The sequence below is a fragment of the Dipodomys merriami genome, unplaced genomic scaffold, assembly GCF_024711535.1.
Source record: "Dipodomys merriami isolate MVZ:Mamm:240054 unplaced genomic scaffold, mDipMer1.0.p SCAF_275, whole genome shotgun sequence".
Classification (NCBI taxonomy): domain Eukaryota; kingdom Metazoa; phylum Chordata; class Mammalia; order Rodentia; family Heteromyidae; genus Dipodomys; species Dipodomys merriami.
In genome coordinates, this window is record NW_027204215.1 from 622121 (window position 1) to 638986 (window position 16866).

General features: G+C 48.2%; 1 protein-coding gene across 6 annotated transcripts in view; it reads left to right on the top strand.

Annotated features, from left to right (window-relative positions):
* The window catches only part of LOC138837763 (glucocorticoid modulatory element-binding protein 2), a 47737-nt gene that overhangs the window by 24114 nt on the left and 6757 nt on the right, over positions 1-16866 (top strand). For 5 of the 6 annotated variants that reach the window (XM_070036736.1, XM_070036739.1, XM_070036741.1 and 2 more), the window contains 4 exons: positions 6327-6424; positions 7099-7226; positions 12583-12686; positions 15470-15627. In XM_070036736.1, the coding sequence (XP_069892837.1) occupies positions 6327-6424; positions 7099-7226; positions 12583-12686; positions 15470-15627 (488 nt within the window). Of the gene's footprint in view, positions 1-6326; positions 6425-7098; positions 7227-12582; positions 12687-15469; positions 15628-16866 lie in introns of those variants that run through there. The other variant, XM_070036742.1, reaches the window with a different exon arrangement.

Sequence of the window (16866 nt, forward strand, 5' to 3'; positions counted from 1 at the left end):
CCTTTCCTTTCCTTTCCTTTCCTTTCCTTTCCTTTCCTTTCCTTTCCTTTCCTTCCTTCCTTCCTTTCCTTTCCTTCCTTCCTTTCTTTCTTTTTTCCTTCCTTCCTTCCTTCTTTCTTTCTCTCCCTATTTCTAATCAACTCCAATTTCCTCCTTTCCTTCCTTCTTTCTCTTTCCCTTCCTTCCTTCCTTCCTTTTTTTTTTTTTTGTCAGTCGTGGGGCTTGAACTCTGGGCTTGGGTGCTGTCCCTCAGCTCTTCAGCTCAAGGCGAGCACTCTACCACTTGAGCCACAGCGCCACTTCCGGTTTTCTGGTGGTTTATTGAAGATAGGAGTCTCACGGTCTCTCCTGCCCGGGCTGGCTTTGAACCGCGATCCTCAGATCTCAGCCTCCTGAGTAGCTAGGATTACAGGCGTGAGCCACCAGCGCCTGGCCCTTCCTTCCTTTTTCTTCCTTCCTTCCTTCCTTCTTTCCATCCTTCCTTCCTTCCTTCCTTCCTTCCTTCCCTCCCTCCCTCCCTTCCTTCCCTCCCTTCCTTCCTTCTTTCCCTCCCTTCTTTCCTTCCCTCCCTCCCTCCCTTCCTTTTTCTTTCCTTCCTTCCTTCCTTCTTTCCCTTCCTCCCTCCCTCCCTCCCTCCCCTCCTTCCTTCTTTCCTTCCTTCCTTCCTTTTTCCTTCCTTCCTTTCTTGTCAGTCGTTGGGCTTGAACTCTCGGCCTAGGTGCTGTCCCTGAGCTCTTCAGCTCAAGATGAGCACTCTATCACTTGAGCCACAGCGCCACTTCTGGTTTTCTGGTGGTTAATTGGAGATAAGAGTCTCACAAACTTTCCTGCCTGGACTGGCTTTGAACCATGATCCTCAGATCTCAGCCTCCTGAGGTGGCTGGGATGACAGATGTGAGCCACCGGCGCCCGACTAACTCCAATTTCTGACCTGACTTGAGGTAAAACCTTGAGGCAGGGAGAGTGATGAGCTGATGGGATGGCACCATCAGCTGCTCAGAGAAGAGATCAGGAATACCCACTGATCATGTTCTCTAAGATGTTAGCAGATGTCTTAGGGTGGCTCTGCCCTGAGGCCCACTGCGGATGCACGTGGCTCACTGTGACACTGAAGTAGTCTAAATGGTCTGAAGAACTGAGCACAACCCCAAAGCCTCTTGTTTGTGCCACGTGGCCTGTGTTCTCTCCACCTGCTCAGTGGCTTCCTCTTCCTGCACCTGGCCCCTTCTCAGTGTCTATAGTCTTCCCCAGGTGTCTCTCTAGCAGGTTCAAAGATATTTTCTTTGCTTTTCTTTTTTGCCAGTCCTGGGGCTTGAATTCAGGCCCTGGGCACTGTTTCTGAGCTTCTTTTGCTCAAAGCTAGCATCTACTACTTGAGCCTCAGTGTCACTTCCAGCTTTTTCTGTTTATGTGGTGCTGAAGAATCGAACCCAGGGCTTCATGCATGCTAGGCAAGCACTCTACCATGGAGCCACCTTCCCAGCCCTCAATGGTCTTTTCTTTTCCTTTCTTTGTTTCTTTCTTTGTTTCTTTGTTTGTTTGTTTCTTTCTTTCTTTCTTCCTTCGTTTCTTCCTTTCTTTCTTTGGCCCGGTCATGGGGCCTGGGCGCTTTCCCTCAGCTCTTCAGCTCAAGGCTAGCACTCTACCACTTGAGTCACAGCGCCACTTCTGGCTTTTTTTTTTTTTTTTTTTAATCTGCTTACATGGTGCTGAGGAATTGAACCCAGGGCCTCATGCGTGCAAGGCAAGTGCTCTACCACTGAGCCACCTTCCCAGCCCCCTCAGTGGTATTTTCTAAGCACGTGTTGCGATCCACAATGCATTTAGCACCGCAGACAGCCTCTCCTGGTGTCTGGCTTTCTGCTTTTGTTGAGTTTTGGTGTCCCTGCCTTTTGTACCATATTTATCTTCCGTGGACCCTGTGTTTCTCACATCACCCTCATCTTCCCAATGACCCCTTACTTCTCTAGGGCTTCCACCAAGGGCTCCCTAGTCTGGGCTGAGCCTGAGCTCTTTGCTAACTGCAACCCACTCTGAAAATCACCTGCTTCAGGCATTTTTGCAGAATGGAGCGTTCTCCAGCCACAGCAGCAGTGGTGTAATGAGATCAAGTGAGGGCTCCTCTGTGGTTCCCGTTAAGTTTAAAAGCCGCCAACCCAGCCAGCACCAGTGGCTACTCAGGAGGCTGAAGATCTGAGATTTGAGGTGTAGAACAGCCAGGCTAGGATGTCTCAGAGACTCTTATCTCTAACAAGGCCAGAAATGACACTGTAGCTCAAGTAGTAGAGTGCTAGCCTTGAGCAAAAGAAGCTCAGGGACAGTGCCCAGGCTCTGAGTTTAAGCCCCAGGATAGGAAAAAAAAAAAAGGTTCTCTTTACCTGACTTATGTAACTGTAATTCCTTTATAATAACAAAACAAAACAAAATGCCAACTAGAATGCAAGGCCCCAAGTTCAAGACCCAGTACTGATACACACATATGCAAAAAGCAGCCAATTCAGCCAGAATAATAGCTTCCCTTTCCATTGAGTAGGTCAGGGCCAGAGGCCACAGAGGCTTGCTTCTGGATATGGTGTGTAGGCAGGCTCTCCTGTGCATGCCTCTCAGCTGCTCAGAGGCTCGGTTCTTCAGTGTGCTGCTTGTACCTTGGCCAGAGTCTGCAACCAGACTGCAGCTGGGTGTCCTGCTGGTGTCCCGTTACTTTGTTCTGCATGCTCTGCTCAGCCTCCTCCCAGGACTATAGTTTGTCCTTACTGCCTTCCATTTTAGGGCCAACTTATCTCCAGGTCCTCTTCCCTTGAGACAATGTCCCCTGACCTTTAATCTACTCTGCCACTAAGGTTCACCCTTGTATCCTAACCTGCTTTCTTAGCATTGGTTTCTTCTCCTTAAAGCCTGTCTTCTGCTCTCTTGACAGACTGTTCTGTATAAAATACTAATCTGACTATAGTAGTTTGCTGTTTAAAAATCTGAAGTGCTTCCTTCATCTCACCTGGACTCTGCAGTGGGACTTTGTCTACTAGGCATGTTCTACCTTTGGGCCTGCTGCCTACTCGTAGTCCTGAGCAAGCTGCCTCCCTTTCTAGCTTCTGATCAGGAATTGCCCCCTAGCTGGCTTCTTCTAAAGCAAGTGCTGTCCCCAATTTGACATGTCCTGTTGGCTTAGGTCCCGGTTACTCCAGGTCCCTTTGTCCTGGCAGCCAGAGGCCTCTGTAAGGCCCAGAGGTTTGGAGGAAGGCAAGGAGGGACGGAGGGTGTCCACGGCCATTGCAGGTGCCTCTGTGTATGCACAAAACAGTAGACGAATCTACGTCTCCTCTCAGATTCCAGAAATCAAAGCTTTTCCTGTTTCATTTCCTGTTTCATTGTTGTGTGTATGTAGAGAGATTATCGTGTGATTGATCTCTAGGAGTGTGCTGGGTCAGAGGACACATGCTTTCCAAGCCATAGACAGATTACCCCCTTATAGGTGTGGTTCCTTTCCTTTCCTTTCTATTTCTTTTGTGGTGGTAGGGTTCAAGCCTGCTGCTCACTCATGCTAGGCAAGCTCCCTGCTCTGCTATGTTAGTGTTTCATTGCTGTAACAAATAGTTGAGAAAAGCAACTTAAGAGGAAGAAAGATTTGTTTTTGCTGACAGTTTCAGACCATGGCCTGCCGTGTTGTTTCTGGGTGGAGCTGAACAGCCATGATGGTGGGAGGATGTGGAACTGCCTAGCAGCAGGCTGTCACTCAGCTAAGGGAGGCTGGAAGCAGAGAGAGACAGGAAGGGACAAAGTGTGTCTTCCAGGGCACAGCTCCTGTGATCTCCTTCCTTCAACTAGACCGTATCTCAACACACAATCCTTTCTGGGAGACACTTCATGTGCCCTTAGGAGTCTCACAGGTGACTGGACGCCACCTTCTCCCCCCCCCCCCCCCCCCCTTGCTGCTGACCTTTTCCATTACACACCATGGTGATATTTCTATCTTTGGACCATCTAGGTAGAAGATGTACCTCAGTTGTAGGGTTTCTTTTTCCTGTTTATTTATTTTGGTGGTCTTCTGCTGGAATCCAGGGCAGGTTCTCCCCACGGAGCCCGGACTCTGCTTGTGGTCTTTATTTGTCTTTTGGCAGAAATAAACAAGCAGTCTTTCCACAGGTCTCTCAGGCCTCTCAGCTTTTAGCCTTTAACTGACTGTCCTCTGTGATCTGTAGACCCAGGCTATCTACATAATAGGAGGAAATGAGGTGTTTGTCTTCTTTGTGTTGTAAACATTTTTCCCAAGTTGTTCTTTAAAAAAAAAAATTGCTGGCTGGGCACTGGTGGCTCACGCCTGTAATCCTAGCTACTCTGGAGGCTGAGATCTGAGGATCACGGTTCAAAGCCAGCCTGGGCAGGAAACTCCATGAAACTTTTTTTTTTTGGGGGGGGTTCCGGTTGTGGGGCCTGAACTCTGGGCCTGGGCGCTGTCCCTCAGCTCTTCAGCTCAAGGCTAGCGCTCTACCACTTGAGCCACAGCTCCACTTGCGGCTTTTTCTGCATATGTGGTGCTGAGGAATCGAACCCAGCGCCTCATGCATGCAAGGCAAGCACTCTACCACTGAGCCACCTTCCCAGCCCATCGTCCATGGAACTCTTATCTCCAAATAAACCACCAGAAAACCGGAAGTGGTGCTGTGGCTCAAGTGGTAGAGTGTGCTCACCTTGAGCTGACAAGCACAGGGGCAGAGTTCAAGCCCCATGACAGACAAAAAAAAATTAATACAGCCAAGTGCTAGTGGCTTATGCCTGTAATTAGCTGCTCAGGAAGCTGAGATCTGAGGATCGTGTTTCAAAGCCAGCTCAGGCAGGAAATCCATGAGACTCTTATCTCCAATTAACCACCAGAAAACCGGAAATGGCACTGTGGCTCAAGTGGTAGAGAGCTGGCCTTGATCTGAAAAGCTGAGGGACTGCACCCAGGCCCAGAGTTTAAGCCCATGACTGCCCCCCCCCAAAAAAAAAAATTAATGCAAGCTGGGCACTGGTGGCTCACACCTGTAGTCCTAGGTACTCAGGAGTCCAATAATAATAATAATGATAATAGCTGGGAAGGTGGCTCAGTGGTAAAGCGCTTGCCTTGCATGCCTGAGGCCCTGGGTTCGATTCCTCAGCATCACATAAGCAAAAAGAAAAAAGCCAGAAGTGGAGCTGTGGCTCAAGAGGTAGAGCGCTAGCCTTGAGCTGAAGAGCTGAGGGACAGTGCCCAAGCCCAGAGTTCAGGCCCCATGACCGGACCCCAAATAAATAAATAAATAAATAAATAACAATGATAATAATTAGTACAAAAAAAGGGCTGGATGTTGGCTTAGCATTAGAGCATCTGCCAAGCAAGCATGAAATCCTGAGTACAAACCCCAATACTACCAAAAAATATATATATTTATGGTACTTTTCTTTTTGAAAGTTAATATTTTAAGTCAAAACATCCTTTTTGAATCATATAAAAAAACCCTTTACTACTTTATAATTGATGAAATAATACTTTTTTTCTTTTACTACTTTTATGGTTTTACATTTTCCTTTACTTTTGGTTTAGCCATCATTGATTTTGGTATAAGGCCATGGTGAATATTTTACTCTTTCAAAAATTTTCCAGGCTGAGGAAGTGGCTCAGTAGAGAGCTTACCTAGCATATGCAAAGTTCTAGGTTTATGCTTCAGTGATGCAAAAATAAAAAAGTTTTCTGATAGTTTGTATAGCAGTATGAAATCATTATATTGAATATAAAAACTTTGCTGAAGAAAGAAACAGTATTTTAGAATTCCCATGAAAGGATTTGTTGCTTCCATTAATCTCTCTTTTTTTTTTTTTTGTTGGTCATGGGGCTTGAACTCTGGGCTTGGGCGCTGTCCCTGTGCTCTTCAGCTCAAGGCGAGCACTCTACCACTTGAGCGCTCTACCACTTGAGCACCACTTTCGGTTTTCCAGTGGTTTATTGAAGATAAGAGTCTCATTCCAGCCTGGGCTGGCTTTGAACCGAGATCTTCAGATCTCAGCCTCCTGAGTAGCTAGGATTACAAGCGTGAGCCACCGGCACCCGGCTTCCATTAATCTCTTAAGGCTCGTTTCACTTGCCTGGGCACTAGGGACAGCCAAGCATGGAACAGAGAACAGAGCCAGATGGCACGGTCTGCACATCATCCCTTGGCTCTGTATCTACAATTTTGGATAAGGTTAGAAAAGTATAAAAAAAAATGTTTCCAATGAGATATGACCTAACACAAGTACTCTAAATGTGCCACCGGCTGCAGGAAGGGTACTCAGGGGTCCTGATGGTCTCTTTTCCGCTCACTGTTTATTAGGGGGGACCTGACAGAAGATAACATGGAGACAGAGAATGCAGCAGCTGCAGCTGCAGCAGCCTTCACAGCCACCTCGCAGCTTAAGGAAGCCGTATTAGGTAGGAAGCCATGTTAGGCGGGAAGCCTGTCTTCTGTGTGCTTTGTGGCTGGAGGACCAGAACAATCCTGTGATTGTGATATGTAGCAGCCAAAACCAACAAGGCTTCTCTTGCCCTGTTCCCCAGTGTGTGGAGGTCAGGCTGGGTCTTTCCAGGTGGGGCATGTAGTCTGGTGACAACCAGACTGGTGGGAAAGACGAAGAAGGCTCACCCAAATCTTCTAGCTTTCTCTCCTTTTAGGTTTGTTTTTTTGTCACCACCCGTGTCTATTTGCCGTGACTATCAGTGAATGATACCAGGTGTTCTTTTAACATCAGTAGGATTCTGCCCAGATTAAAGGTCCTTGGGTCCTGAGACCCAATTTTACTACCATTTTTTCTACCAAAATTTAATTTTATTTCCCTAGGTGTCCTTAGTTGACCAATAGTTCCATGGAATTAGTCAGTGTCTGTCATTTGTTACTCTAACAGCTAAATCTATTCTGTACATTTGCCTGAAACTCTGACTGGGACTCTTGGGAACCCCTCCCCACCATGACTCTGTTTCTAAACTTCCTGGATCTTAGTTTTGGCTCCCATGTTAGCAACTACTTTCTGTATTGGCAAAAAACTCTTTGGAAAGATTGTAACTGATTTTCTGTTTCTGTCCTTTCTTGTCAATTCACTGGTGAGAAGTGAAGATGGCTGAAGAGGGGGAGAACTTGGAGGCTGAAATTGTGTACCCCATCACCTGTGGAGATAGCAGAGCTAACCTGATCTGGAGAAAGTTTGTCTGTCCTGGCATCAATGTGAAATGTGTTCAGGTAAGGGTCTGCATGTCTGTTGGTGGGAGCCTGTCCTGTACTGGAATTCCAGGAATGAGAATCCCCTGGGACAGATGGGGAACAGCAATGAAGAGGTTCTAGTGGGAGTCATTCTTTTCATTTTTGGCCAGTCCTGGGGCTTGAACTCAGGGCCTGGACACTGTCTCTGAGCTTCCTTTGTTCAAGGCTAGCATTCTACCAGTTGAGCACACAATGCTACTTCTGGCTTTTTCTGAGTAGTTTTTATTGCGGCCCAGGCTGGCTTCATACTGTGATCCTCAGATCTCAGCCTCCTGAGTAACTAGGATGACAGGCGAGAGCCACTGGCACCTGGCAGTGATTCTTATTCAGTAGATTGAAGCGGTGAGAGCCAAGGGGAGGCAGCACGCCCGGGGGGTGGAAGCTGTGGCCTCTGACTGGAAAGCGGCACCATCTGGCAGACTGCGGTCTGGGGGAAGCTGCATGGAAAGGGCAACATGGTGATTCGTCACTTGGACTCACCATTTTGTTGCAAACAGGTAAAAAGTCCCATGAAGGCATTTTTGTAAAACATCTTCCAGATCCTAAGAAAAGGCCCTGGGCAAGCGAGGGCAGAGTGGCGCAGGGAAGCAGAGTGCTAGGTCTAGCTCTTACATGATAACCTTGTGGGTTGGGGATGAGAAGATGGAGCTCGGTTTCCCAAGGACATGCGTGGGCCACCAAATAAAAGCGGTAACATCTTCCCTCCTCACCCTGCCCTAAGCAGCGGCATTCCTGCTGCCCTTTGAAGGCAGAAGTCTTCCGCAGCACTCACAGTAGCCAGGGTCAGAACCACCAGCAGAGGAAAGTTTAGTAAGTGATTCCTGGCTGGCATTTCCCTCACCATTGGACAGAAGCAAATGAAAATCCTCTTTGGAGCAATTCTTTTCTCTGACTTAAATGATTTCTGGGAAATCTAAGAAAAGAAACAGTTCACAGGGGAATAAACAAACACAAGTACTTGTCTAGATATGGGTGCAGGTACATGCCTCTAGTTCCAGCTCCTTGGGTAGCAGAGGTGGAAGGATTGAGGTCTGAGGATCTCAGTTCCAAGCAAAGAGATAAGACCCCCCCAAAAAAAAAGAGGTTGAAGCCAGGCGCAGGTGGCTCACGCCTGTCATCCTAGTGACTCAGAAGGCTGAGATCTGAGGATCTCAGTTCCAAGCAAAGAGATAAGACCTCATGACCGGACCCAAAAAAAAAAAAGAGGTTGAAGCCAGGCGCAGGTGGCTCACGCCTGTCATCCTAGTGACTCAGAAGGCTGAGACCTGAGGATCTCAGTTCAAAGCCAGCCCAGGCAGGAAAGTCCATGAGATTCATATATCCAATAAACCACTCAGAAAACTGGAAGTGGCGCTGTGGCTCAAGTGATAGTGCTCGTCTTGAGCTGAAGAGCACAGGGACAGCACTCAGGCCCAGAGTTCAAGCCCCACCACCGACAGGAAAAAAAAAAAAAAAGAGAGAGAGATTGAAGACTTCAGGAGGGAGGACCAAGTCCACTCTTTGTTCATGACAGATTCCATACTGAGCTAATAGAATTTACAGCTTCCAGCTGGTACAGTTTGAGATTAAAATAAGTAACAGTAGGCGGAGACTATAGCTCATTGACATGGAACACTTGCCTAGCAAATGTAAGGTCCTGGATTCAATCCCAAGCCTCACCAGAGGAAATGAAACAGTAGTCATGGATTATAACTTGATTAGGAGAAAAATCTGAGTTCATATTTATTATGGTATGTTTTAGGCCAGTTAATCTTTGTTAACATATGTTAGTTGTGCAAGGAGGGTATTCATTATGACATTTCTACACTTGTACAAGTGTATCCCATTCAGTCTCACCTCCTCTGTCACTTTTTCCTACACTTTTCTCCCTGTTTCATCAGGTTTCATTGCTTCATCCTCAATTACTCCCCCCTTGTCTGGTCACCCTTTCCTGCTGGTACCAGACCACTTTCCCTCAGTGGAGCCTGCTTTACTTTCTTGTACTCTTTAAAAAATTTTTTTAATGTGTACTGATTATACCAAGGAGTTTCTCCATGATATTTCAGACATGCATATATTGTGCTTTTCATGCCATTTATTTTTACATTAAATGTCCTTAGATATAATAAGTACACACTCAGGGAAAGGTAAAGCACTCACGTGATGTGAGAATACCAGGTAACAAATGTGGAAGGAGTAGTGGGCCAAGACTCCTCAGTGGATGCTCAAACTATATTGAGGTGAGGTGGGGGTGGGGGGATAGTCTGAGAGTATCCCTCACAGATTACATAGTAATTCAGAGAGAAGGCACTGGTGGGGAAGCTGGTAAGAGGCCTTCCTGCCCAGGTGGTGAATATCTACATTCTCAGTATTGGACAGTGCTGTATTGATAGAATAGACAGGCAGGAGTTACTGGGTATTCTGTTAAAAATTCACTGCATTACCCTATTACTAAGACTACCTCAGACACACAGTGAGAGACATTGGGCTTCAAAAATGCCCAGATGGCTGGGTGCTGGTGGTTCATACCTGTAATCCCAGCTAGTGAGGAGGCTGAGATCTGAGGATTGCAGTTCAAGGCCAGCCCCAACAAGAAAGTCCATGAATGATTTCTCTCTAATTAACCACTAAAAAACTGAAAGTGGCACTGTTCCTCAAAATGGTAAAGAACTAGCCTTGAGCAAAAGAAGCTCAGGGACAGTGCTCAGGCCCTGAGTTCAAGCCCCACAACTGACAAAGAAAAACCAAAAAAAAATTCCTAAGTGGCTGGATGCTGGTGGTGGCTCACGCCTGTCATCCCAGCTACTCAGAAAGCCGAGCTCTGAGGATCGTGGTTTGAAGCCAGCCCTGGTAGGAAAGTCTGTGAGACTCTTATCTCCAATTAACCACCAAAAAGCTGGAAGTAGAGTTGTGGCTCAGTAGGTGGTAGCCCCCAGGGGCCAGCAATTTACCTCTCTTCAACCCATTTGTTTTCTAAGTGGAAGCAGATTAATTTCTTTCTCTTTTTTCTTTTTTTTGGGTGTGTGTGTGTCAGTCACAAAGCTTGAATTTAGGGCTTGGGAGCTTTCTTTCCCTGAGCTTCTTTTCCTTGAGCCTAACACTGTATCACTTGAGCCACAGCTCCACTTTGTCTTTTTTGATAGTTTAATGGAGATTATAGTCTCCATAGACTTTTTGCCCAGGCTGGCTTTGAACTGAGATCCTCAGATCTCAACCCCCTGCATAACTAGGATTATAGGTGTGAGTCATTGACACACAACTCTTTTTCTTTCTTCCTTTTCTTTTTTTTTTTTTTTGGGGGGGGGGTCCGGTTGTGGGGCCTGAACTCTGGGCCTGGGCGCTGTCCCTCAGCTCTTCAGCTCAAGGCTAGCGATCTACCACCTGAGCCACAGCGCCACTTCCGGCTTTCTGAGTGGTTTATTGGAGATAAGTCTCATGGACTTTCTTTGCCGGGTTGGCTTTGAACTGCGATCCTCAGATCTCAGCCTCCTGAGTAGCAAGGATTACAGGTGTGAGCCACCAATGTCGGCTCAGTGTTTCCATTTCTTGGAGTTTTAAGTGTTCATTCAGAAAAGTTACACATTTGTGTTCCTCCTTTAGTCTGTCTGTGTATATGAATGCCTAGAGTCCTGTATAGGTTATCATGTCCAGTTAGATTTTAGATCTAGCTTCTACATATGAGAGAAAACATGCGCCATTTTTCTCTCTGAGCTTGGCTTGTCTCAGCAGGATTTGTTCTAGGTACATCCATTTCCCTGCAAATTCTTTTTAATGGATTAGTTAAATGTACCACATTTTAATGATTCTCTCATCTGTTCTAGGACATCCCAGCTGTACCGCTGGTGAGAATGTAAACTAGTTCAACCACTCTATAAGGTGGTTTAGAGATGCCTCAAAAAACTAAACAGAGCTGGGTGCTGGTGGCTCACGCCTGTAATCTTAGCTGCTCAGGAGGCCGAGATTGAGGATCATGGTTCGAAGCCAGCCTGACAAGGAAAGTCCATGAGACTCTTATCTCCAATAAACCACTCAGAAAACTGGAAGTGGCACAGTGGCTCAAGTGGTAGAGCACTCGCCTTGAGCTGAAGAGCTGAGGGACAGACAGCGCCCAGGTCCAGAGTTCAAGCTCCATGACTGTCAAAAAATTTTTTTAAATAATAAAAAAATAAACATAGAACTTCCCAAGATCCAGCCATCATTACAAGTCAGAATAGGGTAAAGACACTTGTACATCCATGTTCACAATAGCCAAGTTAAGGAAACAGCCCAGATGTCCTTGGTTTTTGTTTTTGTTTTTGCCAGTCCTGAGGCTTGAACTCAGGGCCTGAACACTGTCCCTGAGCTTCTTTTGCTCAAGGCTAGCACTCTACCACTTGAGCCACAGCGCCACTTGCAGCCTTTTCTGTTTATGTGGTACTGAGGAATCGAACCCAGGGCTTCATGCATGCTAGGTAAGCACTCCACCATTAAGTCACATTCCCAGACCCTTTGTTTTTTGTTTTTAAGGTAAGGTGTCACCTTTTTGCCCAGAGCTAGCTTTATATCAAAATCCTTCTACCTCAGGCTTCCCTCATAGGTGGGTCCACAGGCGCCTGCCATCATGCCTCACTTACCGATTGAGATGGCATCTTACCAGGCTTTTCCTAGGCTGGCTTAGCACTGTGATCTTCCTGACCACTGCTTTCTAAATAGTTGGGATTCTAAGCATGAGCCTTTCGCAAGCTTTCTGTCCTCAGCTAGGAGAAAGAACTACCAACATATAGAACCTCCTCAGCTAGGAGAAAGAAGTACCACTCTGGCTTTGAAATGAATGTATGAGCATCATCTAAGATGGGCGCTGTGCTTCCTGTCCTGTCTGTGGCCCTAGGAACGACTTGGCCGATAAGGGGGAGGGGCCGGTCATGGTGTAGATGAGGAGCAGGCCTGGCCACTCACAAGAGTCGGTATACTTGGATCTGTTGATTACTATTACATATGAGATGTAGTCGAGGCATGTACTACTGAGTGGAATAAGTTGCACTTGAGGAGGTTGTGTGTTCATCTGGAAGGAAACAGTGCACATCGGCTTTCTGCTCCACGGCTGCTCCTCCCTGAAGCCCCTTCTTCTCCCACTGTTACACTGAGTTCACTTTGTGGGGCTGTGGGGGCTGTGTCAGGTAAAGAGTTGGTGCCTGCTCTGTCCACTGGGATATCTTCTCTTGTTATATGTGAGTGTTCTACAGTAAGGCCTGTCGCTGGTTGAGCCAGCCATGAACTGGTAAGGCACTGGCAGGAAGGGCAAGAGGGCATGCTGTGATCCCACCAGACCCACCCCAGTTTTGCTAAGCTGACCCTGCACTGGTGTGCTTTTCTCCAGTATGATGAACATGTAATCAGCCCGAAGGAGTTTGTGCACCTGGCAGGGAAGTCCACCCTGAAGGACTGGAAGAGAGCCATCCGGATGAACGGCATTATGCTCAGGTGGGCACCAGGCCGGTGGTGACAGTGGGGGTGGAGGGGTTCACAGCCATTGCTTTTTCATTTGGTTGTGTGTGTGTGTGTGTGTGTGTGTGTGTGTGTGTGTATGTGCGCATGCATGCATGCACACCGATCCTGGGGCTTGAACTCCGGGCTTGGGTACTATCCCTGAGCTTTTGTTTTTGTTTTTGTTTTTTTGGTCCAGTTGTGGGGCCTGAACTCTGGGCCTGAGCACTGTTCCTCAGCTCTTCAGCTCAAGGCTAGCGCTCTACCACTTGAGCCACAGCGCCACGTCCAGCTTTTTCCTTTTTTTTTGCTTATGTGGTGCTGAGGAATCGAACCCAGGGCCTCAGGCATGCAAGGCAAACGCTCTACCACTGAGCCAACTTCCCAGCCCCTATCCCTGAGCTGTTGTACTCAAGACTAGTGCTCTACCACTTGAGCCACAGCTTCACTTTGGCTTTTTTTTTTTGGGTCCAGTCGTGGGGCCTGAACTCTGGGCCTGGGCGCTGTCCCTCAGCTCTTCAGCTCAAGGCTAGCGCTCTACCACTTGAGCCACAGTGCCACTTCCAGCTTTCTTTTTTCTTTTTGCTTATGTGGTACTGAGGAATCGAACCCAGGGCCTCAGGCATGCAAGGCAAGCACTCTACCACTGAGCCACTTTCCCAGCCCTACTTTGGCTTCTTTGCTAGTTAATTGGAGATGAGTCTCATAGACTTTGCTACTCAGGCTGGCTTTGAACTGTGATCCTCAGATCTCAGCCTCCTCAATAGTTAGGATGACAGGCTCCTAGTTGATTTGGGTTTGTTTTTTTTTTTTTGGTCGGCTGTGGGGGCTTGAACTCTGGGCCTGGGCGCTGTCCCTCAGCTCTTCAGCTCAAGGCGAGCGCTCTACCACTTGAGCTACAGCGCCACTTCCGATTTTCTGGTGGTTTATTGGAGATAGGAGTCTCATGGCCTCTCCTGCCCGGGCTGGCTTTGAACCGCGATCCTCAGATCTCAGCCTCCTGAGTAGCTAGGATTACAGGCGTGAGCCACCAGCGCCCGGCAATTGATTTGGGTTTTTTGAACTTAAGATACATTTTAGAAGTGGTTTGTGGCAATAGCTCCTCTTGAGTGGCTAACCACAGGTTGTAGATTCCCCCCACCCTTCCAACAATGACTGTCAGATGAGGCTTTTGTTGTTGTTAAATCTCTGTCTCTCTGTCTCTGTCTCTGTCTCTGTCTCTCTCTCTCTCTCTTTTTTTTTTTTTTTTTGTCAGTCATGGGGCCTGAACTCTGGGCTTGGGCGCTGTCCCTTAGCTCTTCAGCTCAAGGCTAACACTCTACCACTTGAGCCATGTGGTGCTGAGGAATCAACCCCAGGGCCTCATGCATGCAAGGCAAGCACTCTACCACCAAGCCACCTTCCCAGCCCTGTTTAATCTCATTTTAATTTCCAACAATTATTTTTTTGTTGTTATTGTTGTCGGTCATAGGTCTTGAACACTGGGCCTGAACGCTGTCTCTCACCTCTTCAGCTCAAGGCTAGCACTCTACCACTTGAGCCACTGCACCACCTCTGGTTTTCTGAGTGGTTAATTGAAGATAAGAGTCTCATGGACTTTCGTGCCTGGGCTGAACTGCGATCCTCAGATCTCAGCCTCCTGAGTAGCTAGGATTACAGGTGTGAGCCACCAGTGCCTGGCTCAACAATTCTTTACCACAGGCACTCCTGGGGCTATGTCACTACCAAAATAAATTAATGGTATCATTTGTTTTTTTGTTTTTTCCATCAGATAGACATTCAGGTTTAATCTCTTAGGTTGGGCTTTTACATCATCCTTTATTTTTGTCCTTTTTATTCCTCCTTCTTTTTCTCCTGGTACTGGGGCTTATACTCCAGGCCCTAGGACTCATGTGGCTTTTTTGTTTACAGCTGGTGCTTTACCACTTGAGTCCCTTCTATCACTTCTTATTAAAACCCATGTGAGGTACAGATAGTTGACTTGCATTCTTTGTGAACCAAGAGCCACGCCAGGCCTGTGCGCTTAGGAAGGTGCCAGCGGCTCTGTCTACCTTGCTTCCTAAGCAGGTGGACTACTTCGTGTCAGAGTCAGACTTGGGCTCATAGTAACTGGCACTGGGTCCTTTCCCATAGCTCTCAGCCGCATACCACCAAGCTACCTTCTGGTTTCTAGAATGTCAGATGGCATAGTTGTGGAAGCCATGGGCTGTGGGAGGTATGTTGTGAGCTAGATGTGTTTCTAAGGATGTCGCTGTGCTGCGGGGTGAGTGGAGCTAGAACTTTTGACCCTGTGTTTACAGGCTGTGGCAGGCCAGCTGAGGCCCGCTGAGCTTAGATCCAAGACTGCGGCAGAAGCAGGCAGGTCTGGGAGGACAGGGCTTGGTAGAGGAGGACCTGTGTTTGCCTTCCTGCTACAGGAGGAGAATAGCCCTCCCAGGGTTTGTGGGTCTCCTTTCCTACCTGCATCTTCCAAGGAGGCTTTCCCTGAAGGCGATTCAGAGCTGGGGCACTCACCACCTTTGTTTTGTTAGTCGAGGGTCTGCTACTCCAGTGGCCTGGTGATGATGTGACCAGGCACCTCCCCCAGTGGCCTGGGGTAGCCGCCCGATGGACAGCATGTTCCCATTAAAGCTTGTTTGCACAGGGGTGGGTACAGCCCATACCCCACCTCACAAGAGCACGGCCCTGGCCGGTGCTCTGCTGGAACAGTCACCACATCCCAGTGGGCAGCAGAGTGTCTCGGTTTGGGTCTCATCTGGGCTGCTGTGTCATCTCTACAGGAAGATCATGGACTCTGGAGAGTTGGACTTCTACCAGCACGACAAAGTGTGCTCCAATACCTGCCGCAGCACCAAGATCGACCTCTCTGGGGCCCGCGTGTCCCTGAGCAGCCCCACGTCCGCCGAGTACATCCCGCTCACGCCAGCAGCGGCAGATGGTAGGTGCGGGGGGCGGGGGGGGGGCGCTGTCTGTGTCAGGTCAGCACAGCTGTCCTGACCTATCTCCCTCTGGCTGCTGTGTGTGCATCTTAGCTGTCCCCATCTTAGGGCTCTTCCTCCTCCTGTCTGGGGAATTGTTGGGCTTATTGACAGAGAAGGTGAATGTGTTCTTTTCAGACACTTCATTATTAACTTGTAATCCGTATGTAGAGAGGGTACTGAGAACAGTAAAGTAGCTGCCTGTGCCGAAGGCTCCTCCCTTCTAAGGCCTGTCCTGAGGTATTATGGCGTCTCCCCCTCCATGGGCCGTTTGCAGAGCCTCAGGCCTCATCAGCCTCTTGTGAGACTTGGCTGCAAGTCTCCTCTGCCACTTGGGTTTTGGTTGATGATTTAGGGAACTCTTGATCTCCCTTGTTCAGAGCTGTAGAAGGATTGAATATTCCCTGGAACTCTTTCTAGATTCTGAATGAGAAATTCCGTTTAAACTGAGCAAAGTGAAGTTAGTCCTGAGTCATAGTCACATTGCTTGGTTGGAAAATGTGTTTTACAGCACTGCTGTCCCTAGCAGTCACTCCTCAGCATTGGGCTGAGATGAGCATCCCTGTTGCCCACTGAGGCCCGTTAGGTGCTTTGACATTTCACTGTTGGGAAGGGTGGCCTGAGGTCCTTCTGTTCTGCCCATGTGTTCTTCCCTGCATCTGTCCTGGCAGGCTGGCTGGTTGTCGTGTGGCTGTCTTCCCTCAGAGGAATGGTCTTTGTTATCCTTTCCTCAGTCTGTGGTTAGCTACAGTAACCCGCAGCCTGTCACTTAGCTTCTTTCTGCACCAAAGCCCGAGGCTAGGCACTGGGGGGTTGAGGGCAGAGACCCTCCTGGGACGCACTGTACACATGAGGCAGGGTGGAGCGGAGGTGGTCAGGAGCCTAGTGGCCACCGCAGGGGTTGAGCCCAGGGCCTTCTCACCTGCTTATTAAAGCTGGCCATAGCCCAGCTGAGGCCCGTGAGCGGCTCTGAGCACACTTAGTGTGCTGGCTAACTAAGAGGTATTAAGTACACTCGGAACATCACACCTTTCAAACTGGTGATGTGCTTATCAATATGTAACCTCATCTTGGTTTTTTGTCAGTCGTGGGGCTTGAACTGTGGTCCTGGGTGCTTTCCTTGCGCTCTTCAGCTCAAGGCGAGTGCTCTACTGCTTGAGCCACAGCGCCACTTCTGGTTTTCTAGTGGTTTATTGGAG